General features: G+C 43.8%; 1 protein-coding gene across 1 annotated transcript in view; it reads right to left on the bottom strand.

Moving 5' to 3' along the window:
* Positions 1 to 404: 404 nt before the first annotated feature.
* Positions 405 to 19,031, bottom strand: part of LOC311244795 (voltage-dependent calcium channel subunit alpha-2/delta-4-like) — a gene marked incomplete at both ends in the record, with an annotated part of 181,251 nt that continues 162,624 nt past the window's right edge. The window contains 3 exons of the mRNA XM_084334483.1: positions 405 to 506; positions 3,264 to 3,351; positions 4,799 to 4,909. Coding sequence (XP_084190609.1) covers positions 405 to 506; positions 3,264 to 3,351; positions 4,799 to 4,909 — 301 coding nt within the window. The remainder of the gene's footprint in view (positions 507 to 3,263; positions 3,352 to 4,798; positions 4,910 to 19,031) is intronic.

The raw sequence follows: 19,031 nt of genomic DNA, 5'->3' as shown, positions 1-19,031 counted from the left end.
ATATTCACTCCGGTCCGATCCTTATAGGATCCTCGTAGCAAAGAAAAAACAATGAAGCAAAAAGCTAAATGTGAGATGATGGTCGGCTGTGCTCCTGCTAACGGTGAGCCTATACGTCGCTCCCTCGGCCGCGGCACGAAGACGCCCTCTTTACGCTCACGGCAGATGTTTTGGTGTGTTTCCTGCATGCAGCGCATGGGTCGAGGGGGCGCTTGGTCTGTTAGTAGTTACAGTACATTCGACACGTTGCCATGCGAGGGGGGCGGGGCTTGCTTTAAGTCCACCTGTGAGGAGCCGAGGGGGGGCGGGGCTTGCTTTAAGTCCACCTGTGAGGAGCCGAGGGGGGGGGGCGGGGCTTGCTTTAAGTCCACCTGTGAGGAGCCGAGGGGGGGGCGGGGCTTGCTTTATGTCCACCTGTGGAGGACCAAGGAGAAGACCAGAGACGCGAAGAAGAGGGACACCGACACGGAGATCTCCGACGCTCCCCCGCAGTCCTTGGCGTTTTCCTGCGATAAGAAGTAACTTGTCAGAAGTATAGAGAGTTTAAAATGAAAGGCCCTATCTGTAATAATATCTGACTGTCTTTTACTATCGTGCACATTTCCACCAAATAATCTTCCTTGTCTATATTAGTAAGTTAATGTGGTAGTATTGACGTTGAATTTCATAATTAATAGGTGTGAATAATTAGAGAGTCATAATTTAGGAAAAACAGACATTCTACACCAACCCCCTCTCATAAGCAGACTGAGAACAGTTACAGGTCATAAAGCCCCCTCAAGCTAATGTAATCAGGAGACAACAAAGACTATGCAAATAAGTTGCACCCCACAGATGAAATGGAGACTCAATCTAAATCCTGGTATATTTAACACTGTTATATTATCTGGTAAATAAAGGTTGGTGTAGGTAACTTACAAAGAATACTACCATTTAGAATGTCACATGAAAGGAAGGGTGATTACACTCTTGTTATAGAATTCTGGTTAGTACAGTATGGTAATAGGTAGGCCCTTCTGTTCCCGGGAGGACGACGACGACGGGGGCCATAGGCAGGCCCCCTCTCTGTCCAAACATGAGAAGCTATGGCCCAAAGGAGGGGGCTATTCACACCACCCCACCAGATGACATCACACCAGCCCCCACCCGTGGGACAAGACCCAACCTCCAGAAGAACCAGCCGGATTGGAGGACCATATTAGTAAAATGTGCTATTATTGGCTAGAAATTATAAGATATAAGGGGCGACAAAGTGTTAGACTAGGGCCCAGATCCCAACCCCGATCTGCGTGCTCCCCGCTCCCCACCATCGAGAGACTGCTGCTGTGCTGTTGTATGTAAGTAAGCCGAAATGGACACACCCTGTTTGGTTAGAATGTAATGTAAACTTAGCTTAGAAACCAGGCTTACTTACATACAAAAAGGGCTTACAGTATTGTCAATGTATGTTCAAATTATGTTAACGAGTGATTGTTTCTGTACATATTGGGGTTTGAGAATGCAAACCTTATTGTGATTTCTGTACACGGCAGCCCTGTTAATGTTTTCTGATAATCTTTTGGATGCAAAAGGCAACTTCTTATTCACCTTGGCCTCTGGCTCAAATAAATGTTGAATTGAACTATAGTTCATGGTTTGTCTGGCTACACGTTTATTTCTTCATCTGCTTTAAGTCAGATGAAGAGACCAACAATTCTATCAACATGATCCCCCCCTGTCCTCCTTCCAGATAAGCAATCCCATTTGTCCTGTACTACAATAACCTTAGATTATTGTAGGATTCTGTAGGAATTTACTACATTAACCCTAATATTATTACTACCTACTATACTATGTCTCTACTATATGCACTCAACAATTTAGTAATTTAGCTAACACTTTTTTTTTTTTTTTTACTTTTTTTTTTTAGCGTTTATCGCTTTTCTGGTCAAGCATGACCGACAGTTGTAGGGTGAAACGGGAGAGAGAGCAGGGGGAGACATTCGGCAAATGACGGCGAGTCCGGGAATCGAACTCAGAGTCAACCAGATCCGTGACGCAGCACGGAGTCCCGCGACGCAGCGCGGTAACATGGTGTGCTACTGGAGCACCCCTAGCTAACACTTTTATCAAACGGTGTCAAACGAGAGTGTATAGTAAGTAGTAAACGTTTTTTATTTTTACTCTGGTGTTTAATTTTCGGTGAATATTGCTTGTATTATGTACTGTTTACATTTTGTATAATCGTCATTTCTCATAAGGTTACGATTTTAAATAAAGGTTGAAATGAAAATGAAAAGATACATTAGCATAGTAGGTATAGTAGTAATATAGACCTATTGGACCATACCACCAATATAGAGTTTTGGCTGTATGCTTATGCCGTACTGTTCTGGAAGCGCTGGACTGGTAGACGGGACATAAACGATTCGTAACATACATAAAAAAAAAAAGTTTGCCAATGTGTACAAACATTACTAATGTAAACAAAAATATCCAGCATCAAAATAGCTAAAAACTCAGGTTTAGTAAAACTAGCACACATACGTGTTGTGATCCCATGCCGGAGAGGCCGTTTGTTTACAAGTCATTCTGGCAGTCTGACCATTTCTTAAGTGCTACCACTCTGACTTTTAATCTAACTTAATCCAACTCCACGCTATAATAACGAGTGGCGAGGAGGAGGAGGAGATTGAGCGGAGGTCACGGCTCTGACCTTGGGATGGTAGGACTGACCTTGGGATGGTAGGCAGGACTGACCTTGGGATGGTAGGACTGACCTTGGGATGGTAGGACTGACCTTGGGATGGTAGGCAGGACTGACCTTGGGATGGTAGGCAGGACTGACCTTGGGATGGTAGGACTGACCTTGGGATGGTAGGACTGACCTTGGGATGGTAGGCGTGGCAGGACTGACCTTGGGATGGTAGGACTGACCTTGGGATGGTAGGCGTGGCAGGACTGACCTTGGGATGGTAGGCGTGGCAGGACTGACTGACCTTGGGATGGTAGGCGTGGCAGGACTGACCTTGGGATGGTAGGCGTGGCAGGACTGACCTTGGGATGGTAGGCGTGGCAGGACTGACTGACCTTGGGATGGTAGGCGTGGCAGGACTGACTGACCTTGGGATGGTAGGCGTGGCAGGACTGACTGACCTTGGGATGGTAGGCGTGGCAGGACTGACTGACCTTGGGATGGTAGGCGTGGCAGGACTGACCTTGGGATGGTAGGCGTGGCAGGACTGACTGACCTTGGGATGGTAGGCGTGGCAGGACTGACTGACCTTGGGATGGTAGGCGTGGCAGGACTGCGGGCGTCGACGGACCTTCTGTGACTTCATCCGGTTGCACTTCACCGTGGAATTATGTTCCCTGCCGTTAAGAAGATCACACCCTAAACACTCGTGATTAAGAAGTATACAAACAAAGACACCCTTTTTGACGACATGAAATCAATTCCACATCTATTTAACTATTATTTATATATATATGTATTACTTACATATAGCATCACGGATGGTGTATATATAGCAATACTGTACCTCTCTCTACTCTTATGTGCACACAGAAATCACACTAGACATTAAAAGAGAGAAAATAATATACTGAGAGCATAGTCAAAAAGGATAGTCCACATTTTTAAGAAGCTCATCTAATTTGTCCAAAAACAGATTCATTTTTGTCGTCACTCTACAAAGCACTTTTTGGAGACAAAAATGTAGCAATGGTATAGTGCTACAGGATGCTCAGTGACTCTGCCACTATGTAACAGGTCAGTGAATACCACGACCACAACACCAGAGGGAGCTCCACAAATCATGTTAAACCCAGATTCGGCTCAAACAAGGGACTAAACACGTTTCGCAATTATGCCACAACAATGTGGAACACCCTACCCACAGCTGTAAAGGAATGTGAATCACTACCCACCTTCAAAAACACTCTCAAAGAACACCTACGGGAGACTGCAATTCAAAACTGGCCCCTACAAATGTCCTAACCCAGTTGTACAGTAAATGACCAAGTAAGGCTTTGTCAGTATTCCAATGTACAGCCCCCCACCCCTCCAATGTACAGTTTCTACGTCAAATGTATATACACTATTTTTCTGGACACTTTTGTATCACAAACAGTACTGTATTTGCAAATCTGATATGTCATAAATGTATAGATGTAGCAGTACTGTCTATCTGTATGTTGTGTATGTCATATATGTTATGATGCATTGAAAACGGGGGACCCTGATGTAAACAAGACGAAAGTCTTTCTCTTGTCTGCATCCCCTTAACAATTGTATGTATTGAGCTGTACTGTACTGTATCCATTCTGCAATCTGTTAATAAACTTTTCAATCAATCAATTCAATCAACAACCCATCATCTACACTCACAGCACACACATCCAAACGTACACACTCACTTTAAACAAACACTCACCTTACCACTCACTTTAGACACACTTTATATTTATCTATTATTAAAGAGATTTGCACTACATTCATACCTCATTTGCACCCTATACCCTAAGTTTTGTACCTCTGCATTGTACCTCACTGTTACTCATTTTACTCTGTATTGTATATTGTATATATGTATATTGACTGAACATTCCCTTACTTACTTTTTACTTAATTACTTTTTTTACTTACTTTTTCTTTTTACTGTATGGAGCACACTCTCAGGGGCTCATGCAGAAACACGCATTTCATCATAAAGTATTCTGTATTTTGTCGGTTTAGCTTATAAAGAAAAAAGGGTAAAAAATAAAATAAAGGTGGACTCATCGTTTTCAACTAATGCCAGGCGGAAGGATATATTTGACCTCCTTGGGCTCCAGGGAGATGGGTCCGTACTGCCGGGAGCAGTCGCAGTCCGCCTGGGTCACCACCAGCACCAGGTTACTGTCGGGGATGGCCTGCACCACAAACATCCTGCAACACAGAACATTTTATTATTAACAGATTGCAGAATGGGGTACAATACACTACGGCTCAATACACACAATTGTTAAGGGGATGCAGACCAGAGAAAGACTTTCGTCTTGTTTACATCAGGGTCCCACATTTTCAATTCATAATGACATTCATGACATACAAGACATACAGATATACAGTACTGTTACATCCAGATATACAAATATACAGTACTATTTATTTACAGACAGTTTCTAAAAGAGAATATATACATTTGAGGGGGAGGAAACTGTACATTGGGGGGGGGGGGGGGGGATGTTTGGACATTTACCGGGGCCAGTTTCTAATTGCGGCCTCCCGTAGGTGCTCTTTGAGAGCGGTTTTGAAGGAGGGTAGGGATTCACATTCTTTTACGGCTGTGGGTAGGGGGCGTTCCACATTGTTGTGGCATAATTGCTAAACGTGTTTAGTCCCTTTTGGCATCCCACAATTCTGCAACCCTGAGCCACTAGAATCTGATGATAGTATATTAGTAGGTATATGGTAAGGTACATTTTATTTGTATAGCGCTTTTCTAGATTATAAAATCACAAAGTGCTTTACAGGCAGTAAAAGGTTTATCAAAATAACATAACCACACACACACACACATCACATAATATCAATTAAACGCTTGTAGAAAATACTTTACAAAAAGCTCATTAAAATAATAACACAACCACATACACAAATGTTACACCGCATACATGATCGATTAAAGGCCGCCTGACTATTATAGAAAGGTTTTTAAGAGCCTGTTTAAAGGACTCCACACTATCAGCGGACCTGGGTTCCACGGTTCAGGTGCTACGACTGAAAAAGCCCGGTTCACCTTTGACCTTAAGTTTGGTCCGGGGGACGACGAGCGCTCCTTGGTCAGAGGAGCGGAGAGCCGTGCTGGGGGGGGGGGCAGCTCACTGTAGGGGGCAGCTCACTGTAGGGGGGGGGGCAGCTCACTGTAGGGGGCAGCTCACTGTAGGGCAGCTCACTGTAGGGGGGGGGCAGCTCACTGTAGGGCAGCTCACTGTAGGGGGCAGCTCACTGTAGGGGGCAGCTCACTGTAGGGGGCAGCTCACTGTAGGGGGCAGCTCACTGTAGGGCAGCTCACTGTAGGGGGGGGGCAGCTCACTGTAGGGCAGCTCACTGTAGGGGGCAGCTCACTGTAGGGGGCAGCTCACTGTAGGGGGCAGCTCACTGTAGGGCAGCTCACTGTAGGGGGCAGCTCACTGTAGGGGGCAGCTCACTGTAGGGGGCAGCTCACTGTAGGGCAGCTCACTGTAGGGGGGGGGCAGCTCACTGTAGGGCAGCTCACTGTAGGGGGCAGCTCACTGTAGGGCAGCTCACTGTAGGGCAGCTCACTGTAGGGGGGGGGCAGCTCACTGTAGGGCAGCTCACTGTAGGGGGCAGCTCACTGTAGGGCAGCTCACTGTAGGGGGCAGCTCACTGTAGGGCAGCTCACTGTAGGGGGCAGCTCACTGTAGGGGGCAGCTCACTGTAGGGCAGCTCACTGTAGGGCAGCTCACTGTAGGGGGCAGCTCACTGTAGGGGGCAGCTCACTGTAGGGGGCAGCTCACTGTAGGGCAGCTCACTGTAGGGCAGCTCACTGTAGGGGGCAGCTCACTGTAGGGCAGCTCACTGTAGGGGGCAGCTCACTGTAGGGCAGCTCACTGTAGGGCAGCTCACTGTAGGGCAGCTCACTGTAGGGCAGCTCACTGTAGGGCAGCTCACTGTAGGGCAGCTCACTGTAGGGCAGCTCACTGTAGGGGGCAGCTCACTGTAGGGCAGCTCACTGTAGGGCAGCTCACTGTAGGGCAGCTCACTGTAGGGGGCAGCTCACTGTAGGGGGCAGCTCACTGTAGGGGGCAGCTCACTGTAGGGGGCAGCTCACTGTAGGGCAGCTCACTGTAGGGCAGCTCACTGTAGGGCAGCTCACTGTAGGGCAGCTCACTGTAGGGCAGCTCACTGTAGGGCAGCTCACTGTAGGGCAGCTCACTGTAGGGCAGCTCACTGTAGGGCAGCTCACTGTAGGGCAGCTCACTGTAGGGCAGCTCACTGTAGGGCAGCTCACTGTAGGGGGCAGCTCACTGTAGGGCAGCTCACTGTAGGGCAGCTCACTGTAGGGCAGCTCACTGTAGGGCTGTGAGTGCCCAGGGCCTCACTGGGGAAATCATTCAGGCCAGGAAACATAGTGCGAAATATAGCCCCAGTCAGGCCACTTTTTAAGCATTTTTTGTTTGTTTTTGTTACAAAGACTTAATTTCCTGCATTCTGGTGCAGGATTTTTTGAATTTGTACCCTTTAAATGCCAGTGTTTCATCACAAGTTATTGTTAAAAAAACGAAAAAATTTAATATTTTCAATATATCAAATGCAGAGTGGATTTTTCTGGGGGGGGGGGGGGGGGGGGGGGGTTATTACAGGCTAGCATGTGTCAATGATTAGCAACAACACTGGTTCTGATGGATTTTTAGTTTTTTTTTGTAATGGTCCACCAATCACATGAGAGAGAGAGAGAGAGAGAGTTCTCCAACTTGTGTGAGTTTAGACTGAGTTACCCTCTGTCGCAGTGATCATCTCCTGGTTGTTCCCCACCTAGGTTACCTAACCATCACGCCGCCGCAACTAGAAACACTGGCCTGGCTGCTTCTAAGTTCAGTGGCCTGACTGTGGGCAAAAAATTTAATAATAATAATAATAATAATAATTTTTTTTAAATTGATTTATTGTTATCTGTGCAGGCCAGGCCACCGTGAAAACTCCCCGTGCTCCCGATGGCCAGTCCGGGCCTGACACACTGTGGGGCTGTGGCCATATATTGATTTGGATCGATACATTAACTCAGTTCTAAGTCAACGATCCAATTCAATCAATGCCACGTAACGATCCAGACACAAGCGGTTCAGAATGTTTATTTTGTTCCCTGAGTCGATCCACCGCGTCTGTCCGTCTGCCTCTGGTTTTAATTAAATTAATAATGACTACAGCGTCGGCTCGTTGGAGACGGCTATTAGCGCACCGGCCTCTCCTCGCTCATCACTTTCCACGGACAGAATGTTCTGACGGGCTGAACTTTTGGGAACCGACGGATACATCGCCTTCCGATGGCCGTGACGATACGTTCCATTAGCGATGTGGTGTTTTTTTTGCAAACGCACTAATTGCATTAGGTTGTAATTTGATAATTAACCAACAGACAGCAATTGTCTCCATCTGTCTCTATTTTGGGATGAATGTGTGCAGTTCCTTCCAGATAGCTTAACCCTTTCACTGCAGCACTGCCAAATGGTTAACCCTTTCACTGCGACAATACACAGACGGTTAACCCTTTCACTGCCACACTACAGAAGGTTAACCCTTTACTATCACACTACCGACGGTTAACCCTCTGTAGTGTGGCAGTGAAAGGGTTAAAATAGTGAAAAGAGGAGCAGACCTTCATGATGAAATGTGTGACTTAAATTAGAGATGTTCCGATACCATTTTTTCCTTTCCGATCCGATTCCGATACCTAAGCTTTGGGTATCGGCCGATACCGATACTTATCCGATACCAGTGCATACAAAAAAAAAAAAAAAAAAAACGATATATAAATTTTTTATAAATATAATTTTTTTTTTTTTTTTTTACAAATACTGTTTTATATATACTGTTTTTTTAGTAATAACTAGAAAGTAATGGTATTTATTCAACAACAGGTGATTGTATAGATTTGTATTAGTATCATTAATCAATGAGTATGGGGCTTCAGCACTGCAGATATACCCTACTCCAATGATCCACACGGACATTATACGTTGCTGCACACGCTACCCACTGGCTCTGCAGATATACCCTACTCAGTCTGTCTACAAGGCTCCGTTTCAGTAGCAGTCGGATCTGTTTTGATTTTTGCACAATAAATATTCAACATTCTCTTTTGAGACTCCGCCTCAGACTCTTATCATTTGGCACTAAAAGCTAAACATTGTCACCGATATGGCTGTCCGCAACATGTCATTAATTGTGTACGCGAGGTGGTCTCAATGACTACGTCAACGTGAGCTGAGTTAGCATAGCATGAGCTGCCGGTACTGTATATGAAAAGACTGTAACGTTACTGGTGACATTGTGATTTAACGAATACTCCTTTGCCAACTTGCTGTACTTTGCTTGCAGGTCTGCAGCCATTATTGCTGGATTATATGAATAGCCCCAACTTTAGCCAAGGTAATGTTAAAGCTAGCTTTCGGTTAGCTGTTCAATGCTAATAACACCAGCCACCAAGCGAACCCATGAGCTTCCCGTCAACACCGCTATGTCGGGACGATGACATTTAAGAAAGTATCTGCTGTTAAAATGACAAATGGCATTGACACTTTAATCGATTAAGCACCCGTTTGTTTTATAATGCTTACTCAACAGACCACAGTGTTGTTGATAAATTACGTCATATGGTATCGGAGCGCAGCATTAGAGGGTACTCGCCGATACCGATACCAGCATTTTAGCCAGTATCGGCGGCTTTTCCGATACTGGTATTGGTATCGGAACAACTCTAACTTAAATATAAATGTTGTTATGCAATACAGTTAGCTGTATCACAATATATCATATTGATTGGTTATTCATGTGTTACAGAATCAACTGGCATTGTAGGAAAAATGTGTAACACCACCAAAGGTTGAATTGTTGCCTTAACATTCTAAGTTGTACCTCAGTACATCCTGAGGCCCACACCTTGATGCAGGACTTTTTTTTTTTTTCAGTTGGCATTTATGGCCACAGGGTGGTGCTATTATCATGCAGTGTATGAATAATACCAAGGCATTTGAAGGGGGAATTTGAAAGACAATCATTACTACATTACTCTTTGCGCCGCTCCTGTGCCTCAAATAGATCCGCTATCAGCTCTATCTTCAATCTTTCAAAATGTTCAGTTGCTATCGCTATCAGCTCTATCTTTAATTTTTCTAAATGTTCAGTTGTTATTGCATGCACTCATCTGTGTTTCACTACACACATGAGTGCATGCTTACCAACTGTCCGTCTGCAACACTACTATCACCGACATCTAAGAAGGGAGATCCCCCCTTGAATGGCCCTTCTAAGGTTTCTCTCCTCCACACTGCCTGTGGTGCATTTCTTCATATTGTTAGGTTTTAGTGAGTTTTTCCTTACCTTCACGTGGGGTATGTCTGGGAGTGTTTGCATTCATTCATTTATTTTGCATTTATTTTAAATTTGTTGGACCTTATGGTGTTCTTGTTCTGTTCTTGACTTATTGTTATGTTTTCTTCTTGACGTGTTTAAAGAAGACCTGTACGGCCCATGGGGACATTAACGTGTGTTGTCGGGCCTTATAAATAAATTTGATTTGATTTGATTTAACCAGTACAAAGAGACTGGATATATGAAGAGGGATGACAGGTGGGAAATTAATTCAGTCCTCAAAACTCAATGCATTCACGTCATTAGCGAAACTGACTTGCAATAACAATCAACTGCTTAAATATCAGGAATGTCAATTTCAATATTGTAAATTAAAATAATTCCGAATTTTATGTCAAAACTAGCCAAATCATTAGCCTAGTTTACCCTCGTTTTTCGCAAAAATAATCAAAAAAGGTACAATATGTCATCAGTATGCAACCAAAATATAACAAAAATCCCTTTTAAAAAAGATCCACTGAATGACATTCCGACTTCAAAATGGTAAATGGTCAATTATGCATTTATATATCTCTTTTATCCAAAGCGCTTTACAATTTGTTCCTCATTATTCTTTCACTCACACGTTCACACAGCGACGGCGGAGGCGACCATGCAAGCTGCCGACCTGCTCATCGGGAGCAGTTAGGGGTTAAGTGTCTTGCTCAAGGACACTTCGACACCCTGCCCGGGGGGGGGGGGGGAGCGGGAATCGAACTGGGAACCTCTGGATTACCAGACGACTGCTCTACCTCAGGTTTACTCTTTTTATTATTGTCTATTTTAAACTGAATCAAACCATAAACCAGGTGGCCTGTTGGGATGTTAGATCCTAATGTGAAAAACTGTGAGTTTATATGTCTGCACTTTATGTGCTCATTTTATGCCCGTATTTTTCTGTTGTGAAGCACTTTGAGCTGCAGTTTCTGTATGAAAGGTGCTCTACAAGTAAAGTGTGTTATTATTATTACTACCTCCCGGGCCACTGTCGCCTTGCAAACCCCCCTACCTCAAAGATCTCCTCACCCCAGAACCCTCCTCCTGTAACCTTCGCTCCGCCAACACTAACCGCCTCCTTCCCCCCAGGACTGAGCTCTGCACCCTGGGGGCGACCGCCTCCTTCCCCCCAGGACCGAGCTCTGCACCCTGGGGGCGACCGCCTCCTTCCCCCCCAGGACCGAGCTCCGCACCCTGGGGGCGACCGCCTCCTTCCCCCCAGGACCGAGCTCCGCACCATGGGGGGCGACCGGGCCTTCTGCTGGGCTGCTCCTCGCCTGTGGAACGCCCTCCCTGACCACCTCAGAGCACTGCTTCCTTTAAAAGAGGACTTAAAACATACCTCTTCACAAAAGGCTTCCCTTAGTTTTAACCTTTTTATACACGTCTTGTGTGTTTTATCCCCTTTTTTTTATGTTTTTATGCCTTGTTTTTTTAATTGCCTATGTTTTTAAAGTCTATGTTTTTACCCTGTAATCACTCTGAGATTTGGTTTCCAAATGTAGAGTGCACTTTAAATTGAATGCATTATTATTAGGGATGTCCGATATTATCGGCCTACCGATATTATCGGCCGATATCGGCATTTTTTTTTTTTTTTTTTACATTTCTATAACCTTTATTTACCCAGGCAAGCAAGTAAGAACAAATTCTGATTTTATTTATTGTCAAAAGTATGCATAATGTTGTGTTAATTCCACGACAAGAGATATGTAATGTCAATTACCTGAAATTATTCAGTTTTTTGGGGGGGGGGGGGGACCCTGCATATATCGGTATCGGTTGATATCGGTATTGGAAATTAAGAGTTGGACAATATCGGTAGCCTATATCGGTATCGGTAAAAAAGCCAATATCGAGCATCCCTAATTATTATTATTATTATTATTATTATTATTATTATTATTATTATTATTATTATTATTATTATTATTATTATTATTATTATTATTATTATTATTATAATATTATTATTATTATTATTATAAATCTGATGCTCAATCAATCAAGCCTCCTCTACTTTTACTGATATAAGCAGCGTCACGTCTCACTCCGTTCATCTCCTAGAGTCCCTCGCCTGCTTGTTCTCCCAGAGCTGGTGACGGACGCAGCGAGGGAGCTCCACGTCTGGTCTATAAATACACTATAGATTATGTAAGGGATGGTGGATAAGGGATAGTAAGGGATGGTGGATAAGGGATAGTAAGGGATAGTGGATAAGGGACGGTGGATAAGGGATGGTGGATAAGGGATGGTGGATAAGGGACGGTGGATAAGGGATGGTGGATAAGGGATAGTAAGGGATGGTGGATAAGGGACGGTGGATAAGGGATGGTGGATAAGGGACGGTGGATAAGGGATGGTGGATAAGGGATGGTGGATAAGGGATAGTAAGGGATGGTGGATAAGGGACGGTGGATAAGGGATAGTAAGGGATGGTGGATAAGGGATAGTAAGGGATAGTGGATAAGGGACGGTGGATAAGGGATGGTGGATAAGGGATGGTGGATAAGGGACGGTGGATAAGGGATGGTGGATAAGGGATAGTAAGGGATGGTGGATAAGGGACGGTGGATAAGGGATGGTGGATAAGGGACGGTGGATAAGGGATGGTGGATAAGGGATGGTGGATAAGGGATAGTAAGGGATGGTGGATAAGGGACGGTGGATAAGGGATAGTAAGGGATGGTGGATAAGGGACGGTGGATAAGGGATAGTAAGGGATGGTGGATAAGGGACGGTGGATAAGGGATAGTAAGGGATGGTGGATAAGGGACGGTGGATAAGGGATAGTAAGGGATGGTGGATAAGGGACGGTGGATAAGGGATGGTGGATAAGGGATGGTGGATAAGGGATAGTGGATAAGGGATGGTGGATAAGGGACGGTGGATAAGGGATAGTGGATAAGGGATGGTGGATAAGGGATGGTGGATAAGGGATGGTGGATAAGGGATGGTGGATAAGGGATAGTGGATAAGGGATAGTGGATAAGGGATGGTGGATAAGGGATAGTGGATAAGGGATGGTGGATAAGGGATGGTGGATAAGGGATGGTGGATAAGGGATGGTGGATAAGGGATGGTGGATAAGGGATGGTGGATAAGGGATGGTGGATAAGGGACGGTGGATAAGGGATAGTGGATAAGGGATGGTGGATAAGGGATAGTGGATAAGGGATAGTGGATAAGGGATGGTGGATAAGGGATGGTGGATAAGGGATAGTGGATAAGGGATGGTGGATAAGGGATGGTGGATAAGGGATAGTGGATAAGGGATAGTGGATAAGGGATGGTGGATAAGGGATGGTGGATAAGGGATAGTGGATAAGGGATGGTGGATAAGGGATGGTGGATAAGGGATGGTGGATAAGGGACGGTGGATAAGGGATAGTGGATAAGGGATGGTGGATAAGGGATGGTGGCCGACGCCGAACACTCGCTTCTGCCGAGTCCATTAAAATATGATAATGTGCAGCTTATCCCTTTTATGTCACGTCTGACGGCCAACGACGAGAAAATTCTAATAAATAAAAGATAAGTAGGAATTATTCATGTCTCCATGTGTTCTGCGTTCAACATTAACACTTCAGTGACACCGAATATCTGAATAATACCTGGTTTGTCGTCAGCTAGAAAGCTAACGTTACGCTAGCAAGCATTATGGTCGCTAGCGTTGGCACAAGGTTAATACAATTAAACGTAATTTAGACAGCTAGATAGCTACCTAAGCTTTGTGTTAAACATACTGTTAGATCATTTTCACTGTTTGCAAACCTTAGGCAACCTTAGTGACCGTAATAGACGACTCACCCGCGCTGCCGGCCAATGGAGACAGACGTTGCCACATGGCGGCCATCTTGCCACAGGCAACACACCCACTCATAACATGAATGTCTATCTAGATGGTGCATCATGTACTATTGAAATAACCATAGCCTGCTACATTTTCAACCGATTCTCAAACGGTTTGGTTTGTTATAAACGTCAGAGATGTAGTTATCATACTGCATTACTTGTATTTTATTTTTTTTTTTTATTTTTTTTTATTTTTTTTTAAACAAACATATAAACAAACATGACAACACACGATAAGATATACAAGCATTAATTGTCAGGGCACATCCAATGAGATTACATTTTAGTTAGTTGTCTTATATAAGATATACCCCTAATACCTGTTATCTAAAAAAAACCTACACACATATGCTCAGCTCGAACCCCCCCCTCCCGGACCCCACCTTGAGAAGTACCTCCACTATCCCTCGCACCTAACCAGACACTACCATTATAAGCTAGCTTTTATTCTCTCCACCACTTCTAACCACATTGACATTTTGGATTCATTGAGACCCAGAATTCTTGCTGTAGATATTTCATGGTAAATTACATCGAGATATGTAAGAAACCAAACTTTACGGCACATTTTTTCCGGTTGACACCAGCGTGATGCGATCAGCTTTTTGGCTACTGTGATACCCGATAAAACCAATCTCTTTAGCTGTGGATTCACTGCAAACTCAAAAACATCATTCAATAATAATACCGAGGGGTGTACAGGTATATTCCAAGATACGAGTTTTGATATTTGTTGGGTCACATCTTTCCAGAATGCCTTAACTGGTGAGCAGTCCCAATACATGTGCATAAATGTCCCTTCGTCCCCATTTGCACATTGGGTGCATTTGGAATCTTGTTTAAGCCCCATTCGGCACAGTCTTATAGGAGTCAAGTATGTCCTGTGAATATAGTTAAGATTGATTTGTTGATGATCCGGGTTCCTTGATGTAAGTCGGACATTTGCCCAGGCTCCTTGCCAATCAAAGTCATTTTCCAGGTCTGGTATATCCCTCCTCCAGACAGAGTCAAGTTGGAGGGTTTCATACGAGGACGTTAGTAATTGATGATAAAATTCTGAAACAAAACCTCTCGATGTCTCTCTTGCGTAGAAGAATTTGTGGTATCTGTGGTGTTCAATTGGTCTGTCTAATGGAACACCGTGAGACTTCAAACTTAGCTCTAACTGTTTGTGAAAAAGCCATGTGGACTTGGTGAGATTACATTTTTTGCGTATTTCTTTATCACTACAAAAACCTTGTTTGTTAAAAACATCCCCTAATGAGTGTATTCCTTGCTCTTCCCATATAGGGAATCTTATAGGTCGTTTTCCAATTAAGAGTGCATTGTTATTGAATAAGGGAGTGTGATTGTGCCATTTTTGTGGGTTAGGATTTTTTTTTTGTGATTCACGCCATTTCCGGATCGCATGAGTAATTATGGGGCCAAATTTTCGTTCACAGTGCTTGATTGGTAGTTTAGTGTATGCTATGTCCTTCAGTCTATGTGGGGCTACTATGTTTTCTTCAATTTTTCTCCAGGATGCTAATGCTTGGGAGTCAAACCATGTTGTCAATGGACTTAATGTGTACGCCTTAAAATATAGGAAAAAATCTGGAAATGCCATGCCACCATCTGCTTTATTTCTCTGTGCGGTGGATCTTTTTATACGTGGTGGTTTGTTATTCCAAATAAATTTGTATGTGGAGGAGTGTAATCTTTTCCAGTAACCCTCTGGAGGGGGTAACGGTAGCATTGAACTGAAGAAGTTGATTTTAGGTAGTACATCCATCTTAACTATTGATATCCGTGCTTGTACTGTGTTTTTAAGTTTTGCCCATCTATCAAGGTCGTCTTTGATTTTGTTTTGGATTTTTGTGTAGTTGTGCTTCACCGTTTGTCTTATGGTAGGGAATATTTCCACTCCCAAGCATCTGAAATGTTTTACCATCGGTATCTGTCCTGGGAGGGTTGTATCTTTTTTTGCAGGGGTGTTAAGTGGAAGGAAAGCCGACTTCGGCCAATTTATCTTAAATCCCGATAAATCCCCAAAGTCCTCAATCAACTTGAGCAGATGAGGCAATGTGGTGTTGGGGTTTTGCATGAACAATATTACATCGTCCGCATATAAACAGATTTTTTGTTGTGTGCCCTTGATTACGATTGGTTCTATGAATTGGGATTGTCTTATATATTGTGCTAAAGGCTCTAATGATAGATTGAACAGACCGGGACTAAGAGGGCAACCCTGTCTGGCAGAGCGTGATACCGGAAATATTTGGGAGATGATTGTGCCTGTTGTAATCATGGCCGATGGGTCTTTGTATAATACTTTAATCATATCGATGAATCCTTTTCCTAACCCCATCCTTTCTAGCACTGCCCACAGATACGACCATTCCAGCCTGTCAAAGGCCTTCATAGCATCCAGGGACAGCATCGCCTTAGGTATGGTGTCCTCCTTGTCGGCATCAAGTACGTGCAGTATACGTCTTATGTTCTCAGTGATCAGGCGGCCTCCTATGAAGCCAGTTTGGTCCGGGTGAACTAAAGACGTCATATGCTTTTGTAATCTGATGGCTAATACCTTAGCGTACAGTTTGATATCTGTTCCGAGGAGGCTTAAAGGTCTATAACTACCGCACTCGTTGGGGTCTTTGTCTTTTTTAAGGAGGACTGTTATGAGTGCAATATTGTCATTTTTATGGAAGTTCCCCTCCTTGACTGAGTATAAGATCATATTTAGTAATAAGGGGCCAATTATGTCCCAACAAGAAAGGTACATTTCTGATGGGAAACCGTCTCTTCCAGGAGCCTTACCACTTTTCATTGCGGTTATGGCCTTCTTGAGTTCCTCTAGTGTGATCGGTGTTTCTAACTGTTTAGCGTCATCCTCTGAAAGTTTAGGGAGAATAATTTGATTAAGAAATGTGTCCATTTTGTTTTGATCGAAGGTCATTTCTGATTTATATAAGTCGGAGTAGAATACTTTGAATGTATCGTTTATTTTTACTGGATCTGTTACAAGTACTTGTTGTGCTCTAATGGTAGTTATATCTGCAAATGTTGCATTCATTCTTAATCGCATGGCTAATAGGTGGCTGGGTTTGGAACCATGGGAGTACTGCTGTTGTCTTGTGCTGCGTATTTGTATATCCGATTGTTGTCTGTATATGGCATTGATCTCTATTTTTAGTACGTTAACTTGATTTTCTAGTCGAGTTGAGTTGTTGTATTTCAGAGAATTAAATAACGTTGAGTAAAGCGTTTCCAGCTCAGCCAGTTTTGTGTTTTGATTCTTGCGCATTTTGGAGGAAAAGCTATCCGTGAAGTCTTTGATCATTCCCTTTACCGACATCCATATTATTCTGGGGTCTTGCACCGAGTTTGCATTCTCCCGTTGGAATACTATAAGAGCTTCTTTGAGTTGTGTAATGAATTCCTTGTTATTAAGCAGCAACGAGTTAAATCGCCATCTTGGGGCTCGGGAGGATAGTATACCAAATGTACCTTTAAGGAGTAAATAACAGTGATCTGATAGTGCGTTGGGTGTCATTTCCACTTCATAATTATCAAATAGTCTCTGTGATGCAAAGACATAGTCTATTCTGGATAGTGTATTATGTCTCGCAGATCGACAAGAGTACTTTCGGGTTGTGGGATTAAGTAACCGCCATAAGTCATTTACACCTGTAATCTTTGACCAATCCTTTAATGCCTTCGATGAATTCTTTTGTTCGCTGGAAAAGGCGAGGTAAGATTTGTCTATCCTTGGGTTCCAGATGGCATTAAAATCCGCTCCTATTATAAATGAGTAATCGGGAATGTCTAACATTGCATTGGTTAATGTAGTGAAGAAATCTTCTTCGTACAAATTTGGGGCGTATACCGCTATCAACGCTATTTTCCTGTTCTTATGTTCAATCTTAGCTATAGTTATCCGACCTTCTACATCAGACCATACTCCCTTTAGTACAATATTCAACTTACGTTTAACGACTATTGCTACACCCCGAGTTCTCGTACCAATAGAGGAGTGACTAATATTATGGTATATGTTGTCCGCTAATTTATATATGTCTTTCCCTAGAATGTGCGTTTCGCTTAGCAGAGCAATGTCCACATGTTCTTTTTTCATCAGTGTGAGCACGCTTTTGCGTTTGAGTTGGTTATTTATTCCCCCGGTGTTCCATATCATTATATTCAAACTAGCCATAGTCTATACATGTTGCATTGTAATTTTTGGTAATGTTTCTGGAGTGCGAGGCAATAATAGATATACATCCCACTTGTGAGGTCCCGTTGAGAGCCGAGCTTAAAAACATACATATATACAAATAAAAATCCCCTACCCTTCCCTCCCACCGAGAATCGTACAGGATTGTGTTCCATGAACACAACCTTTGCGTATGACTCCCTCCCTTGCACCACCGGATATCCCAGAATGATCCAATTATCCTTAACATTCCTATGTATACCATAGGATCTAACACTCTAAATTCTACCATAAGTAGAATGTCGACTGTGGCTTAGCCACTTTCCCGTAAAAAATAAATAAATAAAAATTTAAATGAGATAAAACTAAAAATAAAGACCAAAAATAAAATTCAACTGCATTACTTATAATGGACTTTCATATGAAAATGATTTCAACATGTCCAAGCATCATAGCCACGTTAATAACGTTTGTAATAAAGCGGCTGGGTGGCGCAGCGGACTAAGCGCTCGTCACCAACGCGAGGGACACTGGTATCGAATCCGGCTGTCAGCGTTGCCTCCGGCTTGGCCGGCCGTCATACTGACACAATTGGCAGAGTCAGCGGGAGGGAAGCCGGTGGGGGGGGGTCCTGGTCGTTGTAAACAGCGACTCCTACAGTTCGGTCGGGGCGCCTGCACAGCAAGGGAAGGATCTGGGAGAGGTAGTGTGATCCTTCCACACGTTACACTCTCCCAGTGAGAGTCCACGCTGCCAGGTGAAAAGAAGCGGTGGGCTGGGTACACATGTGTGTCGGAGGAAGCATGTGATAGTCTCCGCCCTCCCAGACCGACGGTAGGGGGTAGAGTGCGCAACGACCAGGAAGGG

The sequence above is a fragment of the Notolepis coatsorum genome (assembly GCF_963971535.1).
Source record: "Notolepis coatsorum genome assembly, chromosome: 18".
NCBI lineage: Eukaryota > Metazoa > Chordata > Actinopteri > Aulopiformes > Paralepididae > Notolepis > Notolepis coatsorum.
Note: the sequence above shows the minus strand (reverse complement) of the source record. Positions and strands in the feature narration are given on the sequence as shown.